The 21727-nt window shown below is 37.4% G+C and overlaps 1 protein-coding gene across 9 annotated transcripts in view; it reads left to right on the top strand.

The window, feature by feature from the left end:
• Positions 1-21727, top strand: part of DLG2 (discs large MAGUK scaffold protein 2) — a 2194174-nt gene that overhangs the window by 910519 nt on the left and 1261928 nt on the right. The window contains exon 1 of one of the 9 annotated variants that reach the window (XM_055281259.2): positions 8333-8980. The exons of the other annotated variants lie outside the window; for them this stretch is intronic. Within the exon in view, the coding sequence (XP_055137234.1) occupies positions 8879-8980 (102 nt within the window). The 5' untranslated portion in view covers positions 8333-8878. Of the gene's footprint in view, positions 1-8332; positions 8981-21727 lie in introns of those variants that run through there. 9 annotated transcript variants of the gene reach the window in all.

Genomic DNA, 21727 nt, shown 5'->3' with positions numbered 1-21727 from the left:
AATAGAATAGAGAGAAGAATCAGATAGATTTAATAAAAAATGATATAGGGGCTATCCTCACTGATCCCATAGAAATACAAACTACCATCAGAGAATACTATAAACACCTCTATGCAAATAAACTAGAAAATCTAGAAGAAATGGATAAATTCCTGGACACATGCACCCTCCCATGTCTAAACCAGGAAGAAGTCGAATCCCTGAATAAACCAATAACAAGTTCTGAAATTGAGGCAGTACTTAATAGCCTAACAACCAAAAAAAGTCCAAGACCAGACAGATTCACAGCCAAATTCTACTAGAGCTTCAAAGAGGAACTGGTACCATTCCTTCTGAAATTATTCCAAACAATAGAAAAAGAGGGAATCCTCCCTAACTCATTTCATGAGGCCGGCATCATCCTGATACCAAAACCTGGCAGAGACATAACGATAAAAGAAAATATCAGGCCAATATTCCTGATGAACATCTATGCGAAGATCCTCAATAAAATACTGGCAAACCAAATCCAGCAGCACATCAGGAAGCTTATCCACCACGATCAAGTTGATTTCATCCCTGGGATGTAAGGCTGGTTCAACATATGCTAATCAATAAACATAATCCATCATACAAACAGAACCAATGACAAAAACCACATGATTATCTCAATAGATGCAGAAAAGGCCTTTGAAAAAAATTCAACACCCCTTCATGCTAAAAACTCTCAATAAACTAGTATCAATGGAACGTATTTCAAAATAATAAGAGGTATTTATGACAAATCCTCAGCCAATATCATACTACATGGGCAAAAACGAAGCATTCCCTTTGAAAACTGGCATAAGTCAAGGATGCCCTCTCTCATCACTCCTATTCAACATAGTATTGGAAGTTCTGGCTGGGGCAATCAGGCAAGAGAAAGAAATAAAGGGTATTCAGATAGGAAGAGAGGAAGTCAAATTGTGTTCACAGATTACGTGATTGTATATGTAGAAAACCCCATCGTCTCAGTCCAGAATCTCCTTAAGCTGATTAGCAACCTCAGCAAAGTCTCAGGATAGAAAATTAATGTGCAAAAATCACAAGCATTTCTATACACCAGTAACAGGCAAAGAGAGCCAAATCATGAGTGAACTCCTATTCACAATTGCTACAAAGAGAATAAAATACCTAGGAATACAACTTACAGGGAATGTGAAGAACCTCTTCAATGAGAACTACAAACCACTGCTCAAGGAAATGAGAGAGGATGCAAACAAATGTAAAAACATTCCATTCTCATGGATAGAAATAATCAATATTGGGAAAATGGCCATACTGCCCAAAGTAATTTATAGATTCAATGGTAACTCCATCAACCTACCACTGACTTTCTTCACAGAATTGGAAATAAACTACTTTAAAGTTCATATGGAACCAAAAAAGAGCCCACAAAGCCAAGAAAATCCTGAACAAGAAGAACAAAGCTGGAGGCATCACGCTATCTGACTTCAAACTATACTACAAGGCTACAGTAACCAAAACAGCATGGTACTGGAAGCAAAACAGATATATACACCAATGGAACAGAACAGAAGCCTCAGACATAACACCACCATATAAAACCATCAGATGGCCGGGCGCGGTGGCTCACGCTTGTAATCCCAGCACTTTGGGAGGCCGAGGCGGGCGGATCACGAGGTCAGGAGATCGAGACCACGGTGAAACCCCGTCTCTACTAAAAATACAAAAATTAGCCGGGCATGGTGGCGGGCGCCTGTAGTCCCAGCTACTCGGAGAGGCTGAGGCAGGAGAATGGCGTGAACCTGGGAGGCGGAGCTTGCAGTGAGCCGAGACTGCGCCACTGCACGCCAGCCTGGGTGACAGAGCGAGACTCCGTCTCAAAAAAAAAAAAAAAAAACCATCAGATCTTTGACAAACCTGACACAAACAAGCCATGGGAAAAAGATTCCCTATTTAATAAATGGCGTTGGGAAAACTGGCTAGCCATATGCAGAAAACTGAAACTGGACCTGTTCCTTACACCTTATACAAAAATCAACTCAAGATGGGTCAAAGACTTAAATGTAAGACCTAGGACCATAAAAATCCTAGAAGAAAACCTGGGCAATACCATTCAGGAAATAGGCATGGGCAAAGACTTTGTCTAAAACACCAAAATGGCAACAAAAGCCAAAATTGACAAACAGGATCTAATTAAACTAAAGAGCTTCTGCACAGCAAAAGAAATTATCATCAGGGTGAACAGGCAGTCTACAGAATGGGAGAAAATTTTTGCAATCTATCCATCTGACAAAGGGCTAATATCCAGAATCTACAAGGAACTTAAACAAATTTACAAGAAAACAACCCCATCAAAAGCTGGGCAAAAGATATGAACAGACACTTCTCAAAAGAAGACATTTATGCAGCTAACAGACATATGAAAAATGCTCATTATCGAAATACAAATCAAATCCACTATCTCATGCCAGTTAGAATGGCAATCATTAAAAAGTCAGGCAACAACAGATGCTGGAGAGGATGTGGAGAAATAGGGACACTTTTACACTGTTGGTGGGAGTGTAAATTAGTTCAACTGTCAACTGTTGTGGAAGACTGTGTGGCAATTCCTCAAGGATCTAGAACCAGAAATACCATTTGACCCAGCAATCCCATTACTGGGTGTATACCCAAAGGATTATAAATCATTCTACTATAAAGACACATACACACGTATGTTTATTGCGGCACTATTCACAAGAGCAAAGACTTGGAACCAACCCACATGTTTATCAAAAATAGACCAGATAAAGAAAATGTGGCACATATACACCATGGAATACTGTGCAGTCATAAAAAGGGATGGGTTTATATCCTTTGCGGGGACATGGATGAAGCTGTAAACCACCATTCTCAGCAAACTATCACAAGAACAGAAAACAAAACACCACATGTTCTCACTCATAAGTGAGAGTTGAACAATGAGAACACATGGACATAGGGAGGGGAACATCACACACCAGGGCCTGCCTGGTGGTTGGGGGTATGGGAGGGATAGCATTAGGAGAAATACCTAATGTATGAGACGGGTTGATGGTTGCAGCAAACCACCATGCCACGTGTATACCTATGTAACAAAACTACACGTTCTGCACATGTACCTCAGAAGTTAAAGTATAATAATAATAAATAAATTACAGTGAACACAAAGAGTTGACAACTATGGGCAAACATGGTGGATATTAGAGTCCATTTATATGGGGTCTGACAATATATCATTGCGTTTGTGTGTTCTTCAGTAAGAGGAATATGGAAGAGCTGAGAAAGGGTCTAAGGAGAGTCACCGAGACAGTAAAACTTGTGAAGAAAGGTTAAAGATCTAGAATTGTTCAGTATAAAGGGATTATACATATTGGGTGAGTCTAATAGGTTTATTCTTTTCTGTTAACTTTCATTAAAAAAAATCAGAAAAGTGACACAAAGCCCTTATAATTTACTGAGTGCCTAATACAAACCAGATAAAGATGATAGGCATTTTGCAATACATTATCTGATTTAAGCCTTACAGCAATGCTATAGTATTATCACCATTTTACGGAACAAGAAATGAGAGCTTAGATAAGTTAAGTAGATTTGTCAATCATTCATATGGACTTTGAGTATATTTATTCGTTCTTAATTGTATATACTTTGTTACTGTTAGGAAGAGCTTCGTTACTGTCATTTCAGAGTAACCTAGTCAACTGGTTTGTAAACTCATTGATGGCAGAAAGGCATTCATTCCCCTTTCTGCCTTACATGTTTCAGGAAACTCAATGATAAAAATGCAATGTTCCACTTACATGACAACATCTCTACTAAAGATTAAATGAAATAAGTGGACTTCAATTTACAGTGGGGGAGGAGAGGGAAAGGGATTTAAAGGTTGAAATTGCACAGCTAATAATGCCAAAACCTTATATGTTCGATTGTCTACAAAGTTCATGTGTTGTCTAAAGACTATGCTTTCCTTATAGGGGTCATAAGGAAGAACTCCCTCAAAGGGTTACTAAATAACAAACACTATTATAGAGAGTCGATGAAAAACTGGGATGTATTAGCTATAAGTGATAGCCGGGACAGTCTATTTGTTAAGAGCTTAGATCCTCAAATCGGGTGGCTTGGCTTCAAATCTCAATTCTTTCACTCAAATAAGCCATAGTCTCTTATATTACTGTTATCAATATTCTCTCTTTCCTCCCTCTGAAAGAATTATCATTCCTCAACCTTTGTCATCAGGTTGACCACATGACATTCCTTAGCTAATAAAACGTAAGCTGGAAGATGTTTTTAATGTTTGAACAGATGTTTTAAGATCCGCTGCATATTCAGCCGTTGATCATTTTTCCTTCCGCCATGAGAACATTAGATAGTGGCTACTCTTCTATCTGACAGAAGATACTGATAGACCCTACTCTTCTGCCCATGGACAACATGGGCTAGAATGATAGCTAAGCTATGAAGGACATCTAACATGAGGAAGAAATAAACATTTGCGATTGAAAGTCATCAAAAATATTTTTGTTAGTTGATTCATTTAGCTGATTAGTATACCAGTTTTGTACCTTGGGCATTACTTAATCTTGCTCTGTCATTCGCTTTCCTTTTTTTGATAAGATTGAGTGATTGTGGTGGTTAAATATATTAATGTACTTAAAGTACTTAGATCAGTGCTATACTGGTAAAAGTATCTTGCAGAAAAAAGTCCTGAATTGTAGTGTTTGTTAATTTACATTGTATAAATACTCTCTCATGACTGATTCAAAGCTACCAGCATGATGTCACTGATTGTGGAATTAGACAGAGTTACACATAACCAGCTGTCATGAGTAGGACTGGCTCTAGCACTCTGTGGAATTCAGAACAGTGTACATAGCAAGCATGATATTAGTGCCTATCAAATAGTAAGTGTTATGGAAGAGTGAATTTTCTGAAGATAGGTAACTGAACAAAATGGTTTCCCAAATTTCCTTTACATTCATAAAAATGTATTTAGAAGATCACTCAGAGAGCTTCAACATTGGAAGCAAACTTAGAAATAATCTAGTATACCTATTTCATCTTAATAAAAAGGGGAATCAAAGCTTAGAGAGGCTGCGTAGCTTGCTCAAAGTCACACAGAGCCAGAGAGTAGGAAACAGCACCATGGCTCCTAGTAGCCAATCTACTCTTTTCCCTTGCAACAGGAACAACCTCTTTTTTAAAAATTGCTATGAAAAGAATCAGCAAAGAAAAAAGATGAATAACTAGCTAATGTCTCTTACTGTGTCCCAGTTTCTGATTAAGTATAACAATAATAAATTAAAGATTAAAATTAAACCCTGGTTACATTTATTGATAATCCTGTTTTTTGTAATTATGAGTCCATTTTGAGGAAAGTTGTCATTAGGAGAAATGCTTAATAGTGTATTGTTGTGATACAGCATTTTATAAAAGTGATAATTATTAGGTGGAACTGTAAATGTTATCAATCATTGAAATGTCTAATTAAGAGTAGTTATTTTGACTATAAAAATGAACGTGTCATCTCCTTGCATTTCCTAGTAATATCTCCTAAAAATATTGCAGTACACCCCCATGCAGTACACTCTCAAATTAGTGCTTTTCAAACCAGTAATGCAATGTGTTCGTATCTTAAAGTAACAGTAATTCATTTATTTTAACAATAGTGGTTACTGGCTGTAACTGTGGAATGCATTGTCATGGAAACCACTTTCCCCCTCATCTTCCCCTTCAGTTTACCCCAGAGTTATTATTTGGAGAGGAGAATTAAGGGAAAGCATTTTATCTAATACATAGAAATGGATAACAGATAAACACATACACATGCACATACAGAGAAATGAACTCTCATTGATTAAAGTTAAACATAAAAAGTCAAGGAAATGAAATATACATTTTGTTTTATATTTTGTCATTTCACTTTATCAATCTAAACTAGCACAAACTGTAAAATGGGGAATAACTTGCACATAGCAGCCTTAATGCTGCCCTAGAATAGGAGGTCAGCTTTAGCTTGGGTAATTCATCAGGGAAAGACTGTGTTAGATATTATTGGAACATCACAATATAGAGCATACAATACTTTTGGGGTGTTTGAAATCTAAATTATAGGCTAATGAATAAGGGAAATATTGTACAGCTTTTTTAGGATCTATTCACTTGGAAAAACCAGCCGTAATTATAGATGCTCTGTAGGTGGAAGTGCTCACACAATCACACTTTTTATGCTAACATAAAGGAATAAAATGGTAAAGGATATACTTAATCTGTACATGTGACTTTAAATTTTCACAGAAGCCCTCAGACCAGAGTTTTGCTCCTAAAATGTGACCTAGTACGTTTAAGAACACATAGATTAGATCTCCTGAGTCCCTCCAGCTATTCATTAGATTGGATCAGTACTGATTCCTAATGGAGAAATCTACTAGGCAAGGACTTCTGCTCTTAGTCTAAGAATCCCAAAACCTTAGGCATGGCTGCCCTCTACAGTTAGAACCAGGTATAACTCAACTCTGAGGGTCATTCCATGTTGAATTTTGCGCATACTTTGTTCCATATTGAGTTTCCTTCAGATAAGTCTTATTTCATAAAGAGGACTTGCATTCCTCTCACAAGGGGGTTGATTAAAATGTAGATGTATTGACATTCTACTGGCCTATGGGATGAAAATGTAGGGTTGGGCTTCAAAATCTGTATTTATAATAAGCATCGTAGAGAATTATGACATAATCAGGTTTATTTTCCATTAACTTGGGAGAGAAGACGAGAGTATTTTGGATATGGGTGGGGCAAAGGCACTTTATAAGGCACTGTCTTTGACTTAAATGTTTGCAAGTTGGTATGTTCTTTTGTTCTAACCAATACATTTAAACTTTCTAAGGAGGAAGCATACCATGATATTGAGGCTCTTATTAGTTTCGGATATAAGTGGTCTGACATTCTGATGGAACTGCCTCAGGAGGATCTGGTTCTGACAGTTTGCCATGGATACTTTGGATTATGTTGTTCCTGTATTTCAGGTGGGATTTCTGAATTTAGCACCAAATTGGTAAGAGTCTTGGAATTACCACGTTCATGTAAATGTGACAGTCCTGATCCTTCCCAAATAAATCTGAAGACTTTGGAACATGTTTCTGGAGAAGTGTGTTATGTCTCTCATGATGCTGTTTTCTAAACTCTCCTCTACTACTTTTCTTTGAAGCTAACCTTCAGGCTTATTGATTATGTGACTCGAGCAAGTGATATAACACTAAAGGGCTCAGTTTCTTCCCCTAGAAAAAAATACGTTGAATAATATCTACCTCTCAAGCTAAGAAATGAAATAAGCTATGTAAGTTAAGAGCAGCTACCATGTACTGGGGCTTACCCCAGGAATGTGTTGTTCAGTATATCTGTCTAGTCTTCGTGACAACCCTTTAGGTTAGGGGTTAATACCATCTAGTTACAGGTAAGCAAATAGGGGTTTGGATAATGTAAGTGACTTAAAGCCACATTTAGCACCGGAGCCAGAATCTGATTCCAGACTCTGATGTTTTGCTCTCTTTCTACCAACCATCTGTGAGGCATAGTGCCAGGCACCCAGGTGGCAGTCAAAGAGTGCTAGTTTTACCCACTTCCTACCCCCACACCCTTCTTATCACATTTGTTTTTGTCTTCCATAAGCAATTTTGCAGCTGTGCCAGCCAGCCACATGCTGATTTTTTTTTTTTTGGGGGGGTCTTTTTGCAATTTTGACAGCCTCAGTTAAAAACAAAAAAACAAACAAACAATAAAGCATCCATCAGTCTTGTCATTCATACTTTTGGAACAACATAAATACTACTTCTGGGGTTCCCTGGAGCCTCAAAGATATCAAGGTGGGGAAGGGGCAGACACTTCTTTTTTGAGTTGGACAAATGTTATGTCAAATACAGCCTTGGTTCTGAGGCCGCTTCCCTACCCAGGGAGTGAGTAGGCTCGCTGACCCAGAAGTCAACGGCGTAGGGCACCAGCGAAATCATTTTGAGCCTGTTTTCTACCCGAGATTTCTTTGCTGGCCCTCTGCCCCCGGCAAGGCATGCTGTTGTCAAAGGGCTGGGAGGAAGTTCCCTGCAGGGCTCCGCGCGGGCCTCCCCTTCCCGGGAAGTCGGCCTCGGAGGTCTTCTAGTCTTCTACCCTCGGGTGGCTGTAGCGGTGGGGGCCAAATGCAGTCTCGGGGTCACGTGAGCGCGGGAAGGTCCTGCGCTCCCACGCTGGGGACTCCTCTGTGGCACCAAGAGCGCCCAAAGGCAGGGCCAGGCTGGCAAGCACCGCGCTTCCTCCCTTTCTCAGCCCCTCCCTCCCACCCCACTTGCCCGGCCAGCGCTCCCCACAGTGACTCTGGATTGCAGCAAGCCACTGGCTTTTTACCAAATCAGGAGCTGCAGTATGTTTTCTTCTTCTTCTTCTTCTTCAGAGGGAATAATTTCAGCCCCCTTCAGCTCGCATGACAATCTTGTGTGACTGGGGAGAGTAGGCGGGCACATCCTTTTACATGCTAATACTGCCCCACCTCCTTTGAACCCTCCTCTAAGTGCCTGGCTTCCTTTTATTTTTATGGTTTATTTTTATTTTATTTTATTTTTATTTTACCTCCTCCAAATTCACCGTAGGGGGGAAAATTCTTTCTTGGTTCTGTCCCTCCCCCCACACGCCTCGTTCCCCAGGGAAGGGAGACCCCGAGAGGCTCGGTACTTGCCCGCGGCGTTGCTTCCACTGGGGCTCCGGGATGGCCACGGCGGGTGCAAGGGGCAGTGATCGAAGCGGCAGCTCGGTCTAGGCTGTCGCTCCATGTGCCCGGCGAGCACAGCGTTTGGGTCCCCCAGCGAGCTGCCACTGCCGCAGCCCGGAAGGAATGTCCCCTGTTGTTAAGGACCCTGACTGTTTTACACCAATGATTTGCCACTGCAAAGTTGCTTGCACCAACAACACTTTATCGTTGATGTTTGGATGCAAGGTAGGACGAGGTTCATGTCTTTTTAATGCATGTTGCCTCCCTCGGGGGAGAGAACAATTCCTTTTGTTGCTTGTTTATGTCTCTGCCTGTTGGGAGAGTGACAGAAGCTGCGATTGCTCTGCTCTCTCTGGGAGCCAGCTGGGTTTGGGGGCCAAGAGATCGCACTGATTTTCTGGCATCCGATGTTGGGCTGATAACTCAGTGGTGATGGGACCCTGGTCTCTAACATACAGAGGCTATAAGAGCAGATGCGGCTCGGAAATGGGGCACCTTGGGTGGCTCTCTGCTTGGGATCTCCTTATGCATTTAGCTAGTGACTGGGCTCCCGACTGCTGATATGGGAGCTCCTGAACTCATCTCAGGTTACTACCACCTAGAGCCCCAACCCACTGGGCCAACTAGCAGGAGTAAGTGGGGTGGTCGATGAACTCTAGATGAAATTGAACACCTTAGTTTGCAATTTGACATTTTTTAAGATAAAGACCTTATTTTTGTTTAAGACAGAAAATCTGGAGCTAGGCTCAGGTTGCCCCCAGTTGCATGCTTTTCCCTTTTATACAACCCACTTGAAATCAACAAACAAATTTTATCAAGAGGTGGCGCAGTTACTCAGTGAAGTTTGTAGTGAATAACTGTCCCACCCCAGATTTTTGTAAAGGTGATTGGTGTTGCCAAAGAAATGAGGTTTGAAGGTTTTTAAAACAGGTTATCATTCATTGCTCCTTTTCTGAAATATATTAATGGTGCTTTCCTGTTGGACCTGACGATGCACTCCTTGAAAAAGATGCATAGAACTTGGTGTTTGAACAGTTTGGGCCCATTAATGGTCTGAGTGCATGTCCTGTTACTGTCAGGTACAAGTCTTCACTTCTTTTTGTTGTGAAAAGCCGGTGGATTCGTCCAGCTTATTTATATAAAACACTTCATGTGGCTACTATGGTGACTCTCTAAGGAGAGAGAGATAGAGAGAGCTTGCTTCATCTGAAATAACTAAAGTTTGACTTTTCTAAGTGAATACATATCACATTATTCCTATTTTTCTGAAAGATAACACCAGAGACTGGATTGGACAGCTGGTAAGCACCTTAGGCAGTAAAGTTAATGAAACACACACACTGAACTTCATGGATAGTGCTCACAGGAGGTGTAAGCTGAACGGAAAAATTGGGAGTCAGGATTTTAAGTCTTATATTGGTTATGCTTAGAGAATCTTCTCTGGGCCTCAGATTTTCTTCTGTAAAATGAGGGCTGTGGATGAGATTATCTCTGAGGCACCCACCAGCTCTAACAATCTCTGATTGTGTCTTTCATGAAGTCATTGAATGACAATATTATTACCAGAGATTTATGTTTTTCTACTCAATATGATAGGTTACACTTTAGGGTTAGTTAAAAAATATATTGCCCATACTAAAGAGTAGCTTGTTGTTTCTTTCAAAACTCTGAAGAGATCTTAGAATTGTTGAAGGTTTGTGTGTTCATCACTGTCAGGAAGATGTATATGAATGAATAGCACCAATAACTAAGGAGTTAGGTTTTCTCCCATACAACCTGCCACCCCTACCTCATGCTTTTATTCACTCTCCTAATTGCATTTACAGTAGCATCCTTGCAATGGCTACTGTTTAAAATCCATTCCCATGAACTTACAAGAATTACTTAGCAGTGCTAAATGATTATTAAAAAAGGTGAATTATTTGTCAAGGGAAATTAAACACAAGTTAATAATCAAATAAGATAAGCCATTGGTGTAGAGAATGTTGTTGAATATGCATTCAACCCTTCAAGTTCATTTACAAACAAGTTTCTTTTATGCTGTTATGTTTTCCCCTAACTTTCAAACCATATTCGAGGGAATTAAAATAATTACAAGCACACACTTTTTTTCTAAGGCTAAGGAAATACATTAGTTTAACTTTCTTTACGTTCTCTTCCTTTTGGTATTCAGGTTTAACAAATTCACTTTATGAGAGAGATTCATGTCAATAGAGTGAAACACCTATGTCATGTATGTTTGCAGACATCATTTTTTGAAAAATAAATTAATGCTATGTGAAAATAAAATAATACTTTTAGAGACTCTAACCCATCCTATTTTGCAAAGTATTTGAATAAGATAATTCTCAAATCCCTTTATAATGGGATCAATTATTATATTATAACCATACTTAACAGAAGGTTAATTATAGATGGGTTGACATAAGGATTCCACCTTATAATCTTAAATATGGAAAGAGTATTGGGACTTTCTACTGTAGCCTTCATCCTAGTGAAGTTCTTCAACATTATCTGACAGATGACAACAGAATATAACACGGAAAATTTGCCTCACAGACAGGCTGAAGTTTCAAAGCTAAATTTTATACATACTATTGATATGATTTATGTAAGTCTCAGTTTCTTCATATGTAAAGTGGCCACAGTAATAACTACTGCAGTATATATTACTATGTCCTCGTGAGAAATAACACTTAAATTAGATGCGTGCAGTACTTACTATGTATAAATTCATCACATGATTGTTGCTTTTATATGGCCTTAATTATTTTCATAGCTTCACTGAGGTGGGCTTATTACTTACAGGAGAAACTGCTGCCACTGTTGTTAAGATAGTTCTCTTGATAAATTCTTCATCTTTATTAAGAAATCAATCATTACTTTTCCCAAAGTTATTTTTCTTGGCTGTATGCTGTTTATGTAAAATATAGGAACTATTTATATATTGATATGACATTCATAAACGAAGTATATTTATGAAAATTAATGAACAGATTATACTATTATTCCATTTGATCAGCAAATATTTATTGACTACACAAGAAATGCTACACACTGGAGGCATAGCAATAAACTGCTCTTGTTCCCTTTGGTCTGAAAGTTAAGTGATATGGCAGATGATTACATTTCTTACAATATTGATTTAAGAAAAAAAAATAAGGATTTTCATTGAATCTTTTAGTAATTAAAACGGGATTTAAAGAATTTTTGAAAAAATCATGGAGACACAGATTTCAATAAGGATACTTCAAAAACCTGCAGTCATTTCAAGATTATACTAAGTGTGAAAATAAGATTATTAGGATGGATATTTATTTCCTTTCCTGAAAGTTATTTACATGGCAAAGTCTAAAACCATTTTCATGTGTAGGCCAGACTGTTAGTTTCAAAAACACTAAAACTGTTTGCTCTAATTATCTCAGAATGGCTTGAAGGATGCTGAGTAATTTGAGCTTTCAAGCTAGACACTCAAAAGTTATCTTCTTTTGTCACTTAGCCATCTCCAGGGTCCCTCGTGTTGCATCCTGACAGCTATTCAATTTAGTTAACTGACTATATGACTTATGACTGTAAACATGGAGTGTCGTTCTGTGCTAGGCATTATGATGGGCATTAGAGATACAAACGTAAGTACAACACCATTTCTTCCAGAAAGTAATTCCAAGCCTATTGAGGAAGTAATTCCACTTCCTTTATTAAAATACAGATCACCCACAGTCCCATCTAACCTTAAGTTGTCATGAGAGAAATCAAAATAACCTTCTTCCAAAAAAAAAATTTTCTATTATATCAGTTCCCCCCTACCTTTTTTTTTTTTTTTTTTTTGCCCCTGTCCATATGCCATCACCACACCTACAAGGCTATTTATGGGAACGGGCTTGCCATGGGGAAGGAGGTCTTCTAAAAGGTTATTTTCTTTCTCATAGCAGTTTCTATGTCATTATCAGAAAATAGGCATCAACTTTACCTTCACTTAACTGTTTTCTCCATCCACAAAGATCAAAGTATTGAATTTAATTTCAAGGGCCAGCCTATATGGTATTTCTCTTTCCTTTATCTTGTCTGTAGCTGCATTGCAAAAGTCCACAGTCCGGTGTGTGTGTCTCCCTTCTTTTATTCCCCAATATTTCTAAGATAAAAATACATACAAACATAAAAGAATATTTGTTATTTGTCCTAATATTCTAAAAATACTTTATAAACTACAGTATTCTCTACAATTATCCCTTTGCTTTACTCTTTTAATTAAAAACAAGATGTAATTGAAATATGGCTTATGTTAAAAAAAATGCGCAAGGGACCTGGATAGACACTTCTTCAAAGGAGACATTAAAATGGCCAATGGGTACATGGAGAGGTGCTCAACATCATTAAGCATCAGGAAAATGAGAATCAAAATCACAGTGAGATATCATCTCATACTATTAAAATGGCTGTTATCAAAAAGACAAGAGGTAAGAGGTGTTGTCAAGGGTATGGAGAAAAGGGAACCTATGTACACTGTTGGTGAGAATGTAAATTAGTGTGATAATTATGGAAAACAGTGTGAAGGTTTCTAAATGTATTACAAATAGAACTACTATATAACCTAGCAATCCCCTTTTAGATATATAACCAAAGGAAATGAAATTAGCATCTCACAGAGATATCTGCATTCTCATGTTCACTGCAACGCTATTTTAAATAATTCACAATAGGCAAGATATGGAAACAACCTAAGTGTTCATTGACAGATAAATGGATGAAGAAATTGTGGCATGTATCTATTTTATAGAGAGAGATACATTTATATCTATTCTATAAATAGAATATTATCCAACCTGTGAAAAGAAGGATAACGTTCCATTTGCAATAACATGGATAAACCTGGAGGACATTAAACTAAATGAAATAAACTGAAGATAGAAAAATGCTGGTGACCTCACTTATATGTGGAACGTAAAAAAAGTAGAACATGTACAAACAGTAGAATGGTGGTAATGGGAGATTGAGAGGAAATTTGAAGATGTGGGTTGTAGCAAACAAAGTTGTGGTTATGTGGAATGAATAAACCTAGAGATCTCAGGTACAATGTTGGGACTATAGTTAATATCAGATTGTGTACCAGAAATTTGCTAAGAGAGTAGATTTTAGGTGCTCTTACATACATACACACACACACACACATACACACACACACACACACACAGAGTGTAACAGAGATAATGGGTATGTTAATTAGTTTGGCTGTAGTAACCATTTCACTATATCAAAACGTTATGTTGTATATTTTGAATATTTACAATTTTAAAAGAAACATGGCTAAAACTTGAGCAGCTCTTTCTTTCTCATAATAGCAATTTGGTAATATAACAGCTTAACTGAGCCACTGTGAAGCCCGTAGGACACATCAGGTATATTCAATATTATTTTTATATATTAAGATAGAGGAAAGTTTTTGAAAATGTTATAGAGTCCTGAATTTTTTTTTTTTTTTTTTCTGGTGAGTATTTGGACATTTTGTATCTGCCCTAACCCTCAAAGGAAAGGAGTCATCTTCTAGAAAGCAGCCTACCTTTCTTCTACAGGGTGACTCTCACAAAAGAGAGAACAGGGAGAGTAAAGGGAAGGTTAAAATGGAAGAAAATGGGAAAATAAAAAAAGGAGGGAATCAGAAGAAGAAAGGGATGAGTTCAAGGACTAAAAAAGCAAAAGGAAGGGGTAAAATAATTTGGTTTTATTAAACATACATGCAGTATCTTAGGTGTTTTACCAGTGTTATTTCTTCCAATCTCCATAGTTACCAGGCAAACAGAAAAAGGAGCAGGGAAGGAAGGAAAATAGAACAGAATGATAGGAAGGGAAAGATGGGAAGGGAAAGTCTTGGGCGGGGCGGGGAGGCGGGGAGAGAGAGAGAGAAAGGGGAAATGGGTTGTGGACTCCCAGCCTCCAGAGGGTGCTCTAACACTCACCCAAGATCAGAGGGCCTGTCAGCACCTCCTTGGTGGACAGTTCCCTGGAACCTTCTGCCTTTCTCCCTCTCCCAGACCCCTTTTTCCTGCCTAGACAGTCTCTGTGGCAGAGAAGTAGTTCTGTTTGCCCATTTGTTTATTTAAATGTGGCCAACTTTGTTATAAAACATTAGTGGTAGCAGAGGAGCCATCAATTCATATATCATTATGCATATTTTTTTTCACTAGCAGGGTAGTTTCCCTTTACCTATTTTGAATATTGCCAAAGGTTGACAGTTTTGGTATATGTATTTTTTTATTTTATAGTAACATGTGTTCATTGAAATATATTAGGAAAAAACAGAAATTCAAAAAACAAACTTTAGAAAATACTTTTTGTTTCAGAGGACTAGATGTAAAAACTTAATATTTTAGCGTGTATTTTCCTAGTTTCCCAGTACTATTTTGGTTTCCTTGGTTTATACATGACTTATTTTAAAAGTGTAGTTGTAATCATGTTGAGTCTGCATTTGAATAATTTAAATTTATATTAGGCTTTGTGAATGTATTTTAATTGCTGTATAATAGTTAACCATCCTTTTGATATTTTGGCTTTTTTCCCCTTAAATTTTCTACTATTAAAAATAAACATCTTGGGGAATAAGTCTTTTTTGGATTTAAAATGATTTCCTTTGGATAGGATAGAATAAGTAAAATTACTAAGTCAGATTTTTAAGAATAATTTAAGATGCTTGATGATGGGTATTTCTGCATTTATTTTAATCATAGTTATATAAATTTGTATTGCCACAAGCTACTTTATATGTCATCACATTCTTCATCTTTACTTTATGGATTTGTACATAAGAGGTAGTCTAGTTTTTCTCCTGTGAATAGGGTTAAAACTCTGTTAGACTTTGAGTTAATAGGAGTCTCATGACTATCTTGCTTTGTATCACCTTAAAAATACCTAATATGCAAAAAATCCAAATGTTCAAAATTGGTACATTAAGGAGACGGCTATTTACATTGCCAAGACTTCAGTTTCTCTCTCAATACATACACACACTGACCTGCTACCACTTGTCAGACACTGTTTTCAGAAATGTCAATTCACTTAATCTTTACAGTGCCCCTTTGAGATGGGTGTAGTAGTTATCCCAACGATACAGATAGAGAAATTGGGGCGCAGGTGGTTTAAGTAATTTGCCCAAAGGCATATCGCTCTTAAATAGCAGAGCCAAAATTTGAACCTTAGCAGGTTAGATTTGGAGTCTACACTCATTTCCAATATAATTTTTGTACTCTTTCAAATAGCAGGATTCTATGCTTAAGTGCCTTTAAGCTATGAGTCAATTTGCAAAAATGTCATTTACACACACCTGAATTTGAATGTAAGGTACACTGATCAGAGGAGTGAGTTTTATTGTACAAGAGTTTCTTTTGAGAGGAGTTTGATCCAAACATCATTTCTCATAGTATTCACACTATCATTTTCCACATGAGCTTATTAAATTATATGGACAGGAGGTGACTTACTCAAGGTCACACAGCAAGTTACACAGCCAAGGCTACAACTAGGTCTCCTAGTTTCGAATTCAGTGTTATTCTTTCTACGCCATGACCTCTAACTCTGAACTAGAAGGTTTGGAAATCAAGGTGAGAAAAGAGAAACTGACAAGTTTTATCTGCAAGAAGCTGGAAAAATAACACCTTCCTTTCAGGACTGTTGTAATAATTAAGTGATATATCACATATCAAAACATTTAGCACAATGCCTGGTATGTGGTAACTATAAAATACGTGGATTTTTTTTCTGTTTTATTAAACCACTTTACATATTGCTGAGAAGATGTAGATTGCAGATAGAGTCAACTGAATAGTGTTAAATCAAACACTTTGAAATTCACCTATCAGTAAATTGGATGTATTTTAACCTATCAGGACATTGTTGAAGTCTTCTAATGCTACAAAAGGAAGAATCTAGAAGTTTATATAATTCACACCAAAAACAAAAATCCTGGATTATACCTGACCCAGAAAGAGAAAATGAAAAATGAGCTAAGGAGTTAAACAGGTGCTGAATGTCCCAAACAAGCAGGCTGCATTGACCTTTTCTCCTCCTTGACAATATACACTTGCCACTTCAAGGTCTTTTACAGTTTTTATTTTTAATAGTAGGAAATTTGAGAGAAAAACATTGAATATAAAAAAATAAGGAGGGTTAACTTTTACGCCGCCAATGAAGTATGTTCACAGAAAGGGAATGTTGAATTACAGAATTCAGAATCCTGAAATAGCTCAGACTTTAAGAAGCCTTTTGCCTTGTACTCACTTATGGATATCTAGGTAAAGTTTTAAATAAAGTACATGTGGTGAAATCATTCCCAGTATCTTTTGAATTAAATTACCCCTGGACTCTTATGGCATATAATACTTAATAATTGTATCCTAATTGTAATATTCAGTTGGAAATTATGTTTGCTTACGCATTTGCCCATCTAAACTGTAGGGATTTTAGGGGCAGGAGCCATATTATATTCATTTAGTATAATGCCTGGAAGATCCAGTACATATAACTATGCCTATTGAACAGAAGGCAGTTAATAAATATTTGTTGATTGAGTGAGTGATACAGGTGCTCATAATGTTTACTGAATGTAGAAGTGAAAAAATAAATGGTGCCCATTTTGTTATTTATTTGTCACTTTTCTTTAAAATTTGTCTTTGATAACTTAACCTCTTGTGTTATCAAACTTCACAGAGATTATGTTCCCTGAAATAAAGACTAGGCATTACCTAATGTGGTACCTTGATGTGGTGGTTAACTTTATGTGTCACCTTGACTGGGCCAGACATTTGGTCAAATATTATTCTGGGTATATCTGAGAGATTGTTTCTGGATGAGATTAAATTGGTAGACCGAATAAAGCAGATTGTCCTCCCTAATGTGGGTGAGCCTCATCCAACCAATTGAAGACCTGAATAGAACCAAAAGCCTGAGTAAGAGAGAGCTCCTCCTGCCTGCCTGCTTTGAGCTGATGCATTGACCTTTACTGGCCTTTGGACTTGAAGTGAAGCATTGGTTCTTTTTGGGTTTTGAGCCTGCTGGCTTTTGTGCTGGAACTTATATCATCAGCTTTCCCAGTTCTCAGGCCTTTAGACTAGAATTGGAACTGCATGTTGGCTCTCTGGGGTCTCCAGCTTGCTGACTGCCGACCTTGGGGCAAAACCTCCATGATAATAGTAAGCAATTCATATGTGTGTGTGGAGTGGGGGAGGGGGTGGGGGAGGATAGCTAGATCGACCTATCTCTCTCTCTCTCTCTCTCTCTTACTCGTTCTGTTTCTTTGGAGAACCCTGACTAATGCAGCTAGTATCTGGGGTGAGATGCCTGGCTATGTCATCACTAATAGGCCATTCTTGTCTAGTAAGGTACAGAGAAGCTAATAAATCATAAACGCAATCAGATCTCCATGCCATGGTGATCTTATTGAAATTAAAATTGTTTCCTCATAAGGTTATGGATTTACTTTATTATAAGTCACAGATTATACTTCCAGAGACACCATAGTAGAAAACATTTAAATAGTAGAAAACATTTAAAACTACTTTAATGATTTTTTAGCTATATATATGTATATATATATGAATGTACTTCTCAGACATATGAACACATTATATATTTCAGTGATTATAAAGAACACAGTAATATTTTTTCCATAAAAATTTAAATGATAGTGTCAGATAGAATAAGAACAGCATCCTAAATAATGGCTTCTGGAAATCTTATAAATAAGGTAATATTTTTGATACTTCCATTTGTGTGTGTGTATGTGTGTGTGTGTGTAATTCCTAACATAAAATACATAATTTTGATGGGGTTTCATTGTATTATCTTTATTGAAGTTTTTTTCCAAATTCCTAAGGTAGTTTAACTTATTTAATTTGATGAATGAGCACACTAAAAACAGTCGTTATCTCTAAAATGCTGGTCCAGTGCACTGTAACTGCCTTAATATTCACATTATGGATTAAACCAGGCAGGGATTAATAATATCACTGCATCATATGGCATATAATGATACTATCATATTATCAAATAATAATGATATTACTTTTATAAGTTCTCAAATAAGATGGCAGCTACTCACATGTCAGTTGGCTTATTATCTAAGGATAGGAGACTTCGATTTTTCTCTTGGAGCCATGTCTCAAGTATCCTTATTATGGTTTGGTGAAAATCTCCATTTGGAGAAATGTAGGTACACTTGTCCATTAATCAATTTCTAGTTCTCTCTTGAGCATATATATTATGCTTAACATTATAGTGGGCACCACAGGTTAATACTCAAACATGGTAAAATAGTTCCTGCCTTGGGGACCTTTCAGTTTTGCTGGTGAGCTAGTACTAAGAAATGTACATGGGAAAAACAACTCACAAAGCAGATTGGACTAACCCTTTTTGGGTGATCACCACCCACAGTGTTTTATTCTAAGGACTTGACATGAATTAATCTATACGCTATTCAAAATAGATCCATTTAGGAAGTCATTAATTGCTATGTGACACTATCTCTTCATAAGTACAACCAATATCAAATGAGGGCCCATACAGTAGTTTAAAAGTAGTCTCATACTTCAGTAGGTTGGAAGGCCCTGCTCCAGATAATGAGAGGACAAAAGAACCAATGATGTCTTTAGGTATAGAGAAGGATTTCAGGAGTTAGTCAAACTAAATCTGGGTTTTTTAAAGCCTTGTACTATGTCAGAAAGGAAAAATAATTTGGTTTTCTATTCAAATCTACAATTGATCTCTATGGTCCAACACTTCTTGAGAAGTGTTGAAAGTAGTAGTGTGGCATCGAAGGTGTGCCTTTCCCTTGGATAGAAGTGGGAAGGGAGAAAGGGGGGAAGAGGGGGAGAGAATGTTAGATTATATATCCTATTCTACCCTTTGTACCAAGCAAAGATACTCTGAGTATGCTCTTGGGCAGGCAAACATAGATGTAAGAAGTAAGTCCTGAGGGTAGAGTTTGGCATTACAAAGTATTGTGACTGAACCATTAGCCCTGTGACTTTGGGGAAGCTCTTTCACTTCTCTGGGCTCTAGTTTCTTCATCTATATGACATAGATAAGATATATTTAATGTGTTTGTTATACCAACCAAACAAGAAAGCAACTAATACAATGTCTCACATGTAGTAATCATTAAATAAATATTAGTTTTCTTTCTCTTACTGTCTCAGATGTAGTTCTTTCTCTTTTCACTTTTATTTGCATTAACATAGTATGAAATAACCTAGAAAGAAGCTTTTTCATGTTCACACCCAAGACTCAGGAGTGAGAAAGAAAAGAGTTAACTGTGTCAACCAGATCATATATTAACTATATTCAATCCTCCTTCGCTGAGTATTCACCAAGTGCCATCACTTTGCTAGATAAGGTTTCATTTATCATCTCTAGCATATTATTAATATATCCTACTTTCTCCTATTTGAAGTAGTTGGCTTAACCTTTCCCACCCCCTTATCTCACTTCAGAGTCTGCTAGAGGATACTCCCTACCCTCACAGCAGCTTCCATGTGAGCACAGATTCAATAATGTGTGTGTTATTATAGCTTTTGTTACCAGATGTATTGGTTCCTGACGTTATTCAACTAGATAACTTTTTTCCTAACATCTGTTGCCTGAGAAAATTTTGTTTTAAATATTAGTAAACTTTATTTTCTTTATTTAAAAGGCCAGATGACCATCCAAAAGAAATGCTCCTTGGGATTCTGCAGGCCTGCCTAATTGCTAAATACACCTTTTTTGAGATTTGTAAAATGAGACATTTTCTCTCTGTACTTGTGCATTGCCCTTTGCTGGAGCTATTTCCCCAACAAATTGCTATGGTTGGTCTCTCAAGCCAGAGGAAATAAAAGGGTTTTATAATAAAAATGCTGACAGGTTCTTAGCTACAGCAGTATGAGTGGGGATGCTATGATCTCATTTATTGTAGAAACCGGATGCCTGTTTTGGCTGAAGGAAGAGCAAGCATCTTCCAGAGCTCTGGGGTTTGAAATTTTTATCTTGAAAAGTTTGCAAAAAAAAAAAAAAAATGTAGCTGTAGATAAATAGGAAACCCAGAATATGCAAACTGCACCTTTGTTCTTCCAATAGAAGTACTAAATTGAATTTCAAAAATGATATTAGATGAAAGTGGTCATAAGGTTTAAAAGACTAAAAATGGGGGTTCTGTATTTGCTTGCTGTGTACAGAACTTATCTCTTTGTAATGGTTTTATCTGGCAATTTAGAAAGTACTCTCAATCTTGATCTTACTCATATTTTAAAATAATGTTTATTGTTATTATATAGAGAGCCTTCGTAAACTAGTTATCCTTTATCCCTCAATACAACATCTCTGTGAGGTAGATATTTTTATAGACAAGAACACTAAGGCACATTAAGGTGAAAATTCTCTTTACTGGAAAGGTTCAGACATCAGGCTGAAGACCATTTCTCCATAATATTTTTCAGATGATCAAAGAACTATTTGGGGGCTAGACTAGGTTGCCCCAAATTAAAGTTCCTTTTATGTTAATACTTAAATTCGGCTATACCTTGCCCAAAGTGACCAAGCCCAAAGTCATGGCACTTGGGTTTAAGTGCAGGTTTCTGACTCTGAGCCCAGGGAAAGTCTCTATTTTTCTTGTTTGTCCCTCTTTGAGCATTTTCCAGGGATTGACCATGCTTCCAAAGCATTAAACCAATGTATTTCTGGGATGTTACCAAGAGCAAAGGGAGAAGCTGGTGCTTGCCCCACAATTCTCATTTATATATTTGTATGATCAAAATGAGTGCATGTTACCTAGTCGAGTCTTGAAAGCCAGAGTATACATAGTACAGAGGGCTCAGCTAATGCATACTCTGAGGTAAAATTCTATCTGTGCAATGAAGGCTGACAAATGCTTCAGATAATAAGGGCAGAAGTAGAGCTGAAGGACTTCAGATATTGGTCTCTTCTTTCCTCTGGCTTCTGACCTCTTTCAGC

This window comes from Symphalangus syndactylus, chromosome 6, assembly GCF_028878055.3.
Source record: "Symphalangus syndactylus isolate Jambi chromosome 6, NHGRI_mSymSyn1-v2.1_pri, whole genome shotgun sequence".
In the NCBI taxonomy this organism is placed as follows: domain Eukaryota; kingdom Metazoa; phylum Chordata; class Mammalia; order Primates; family Hylobatidae; genus Symphalangus; species Symphalangus syndactylus.
This window is presented reverse-complemented; position numbering and strand designations above follow the sequence as displayed.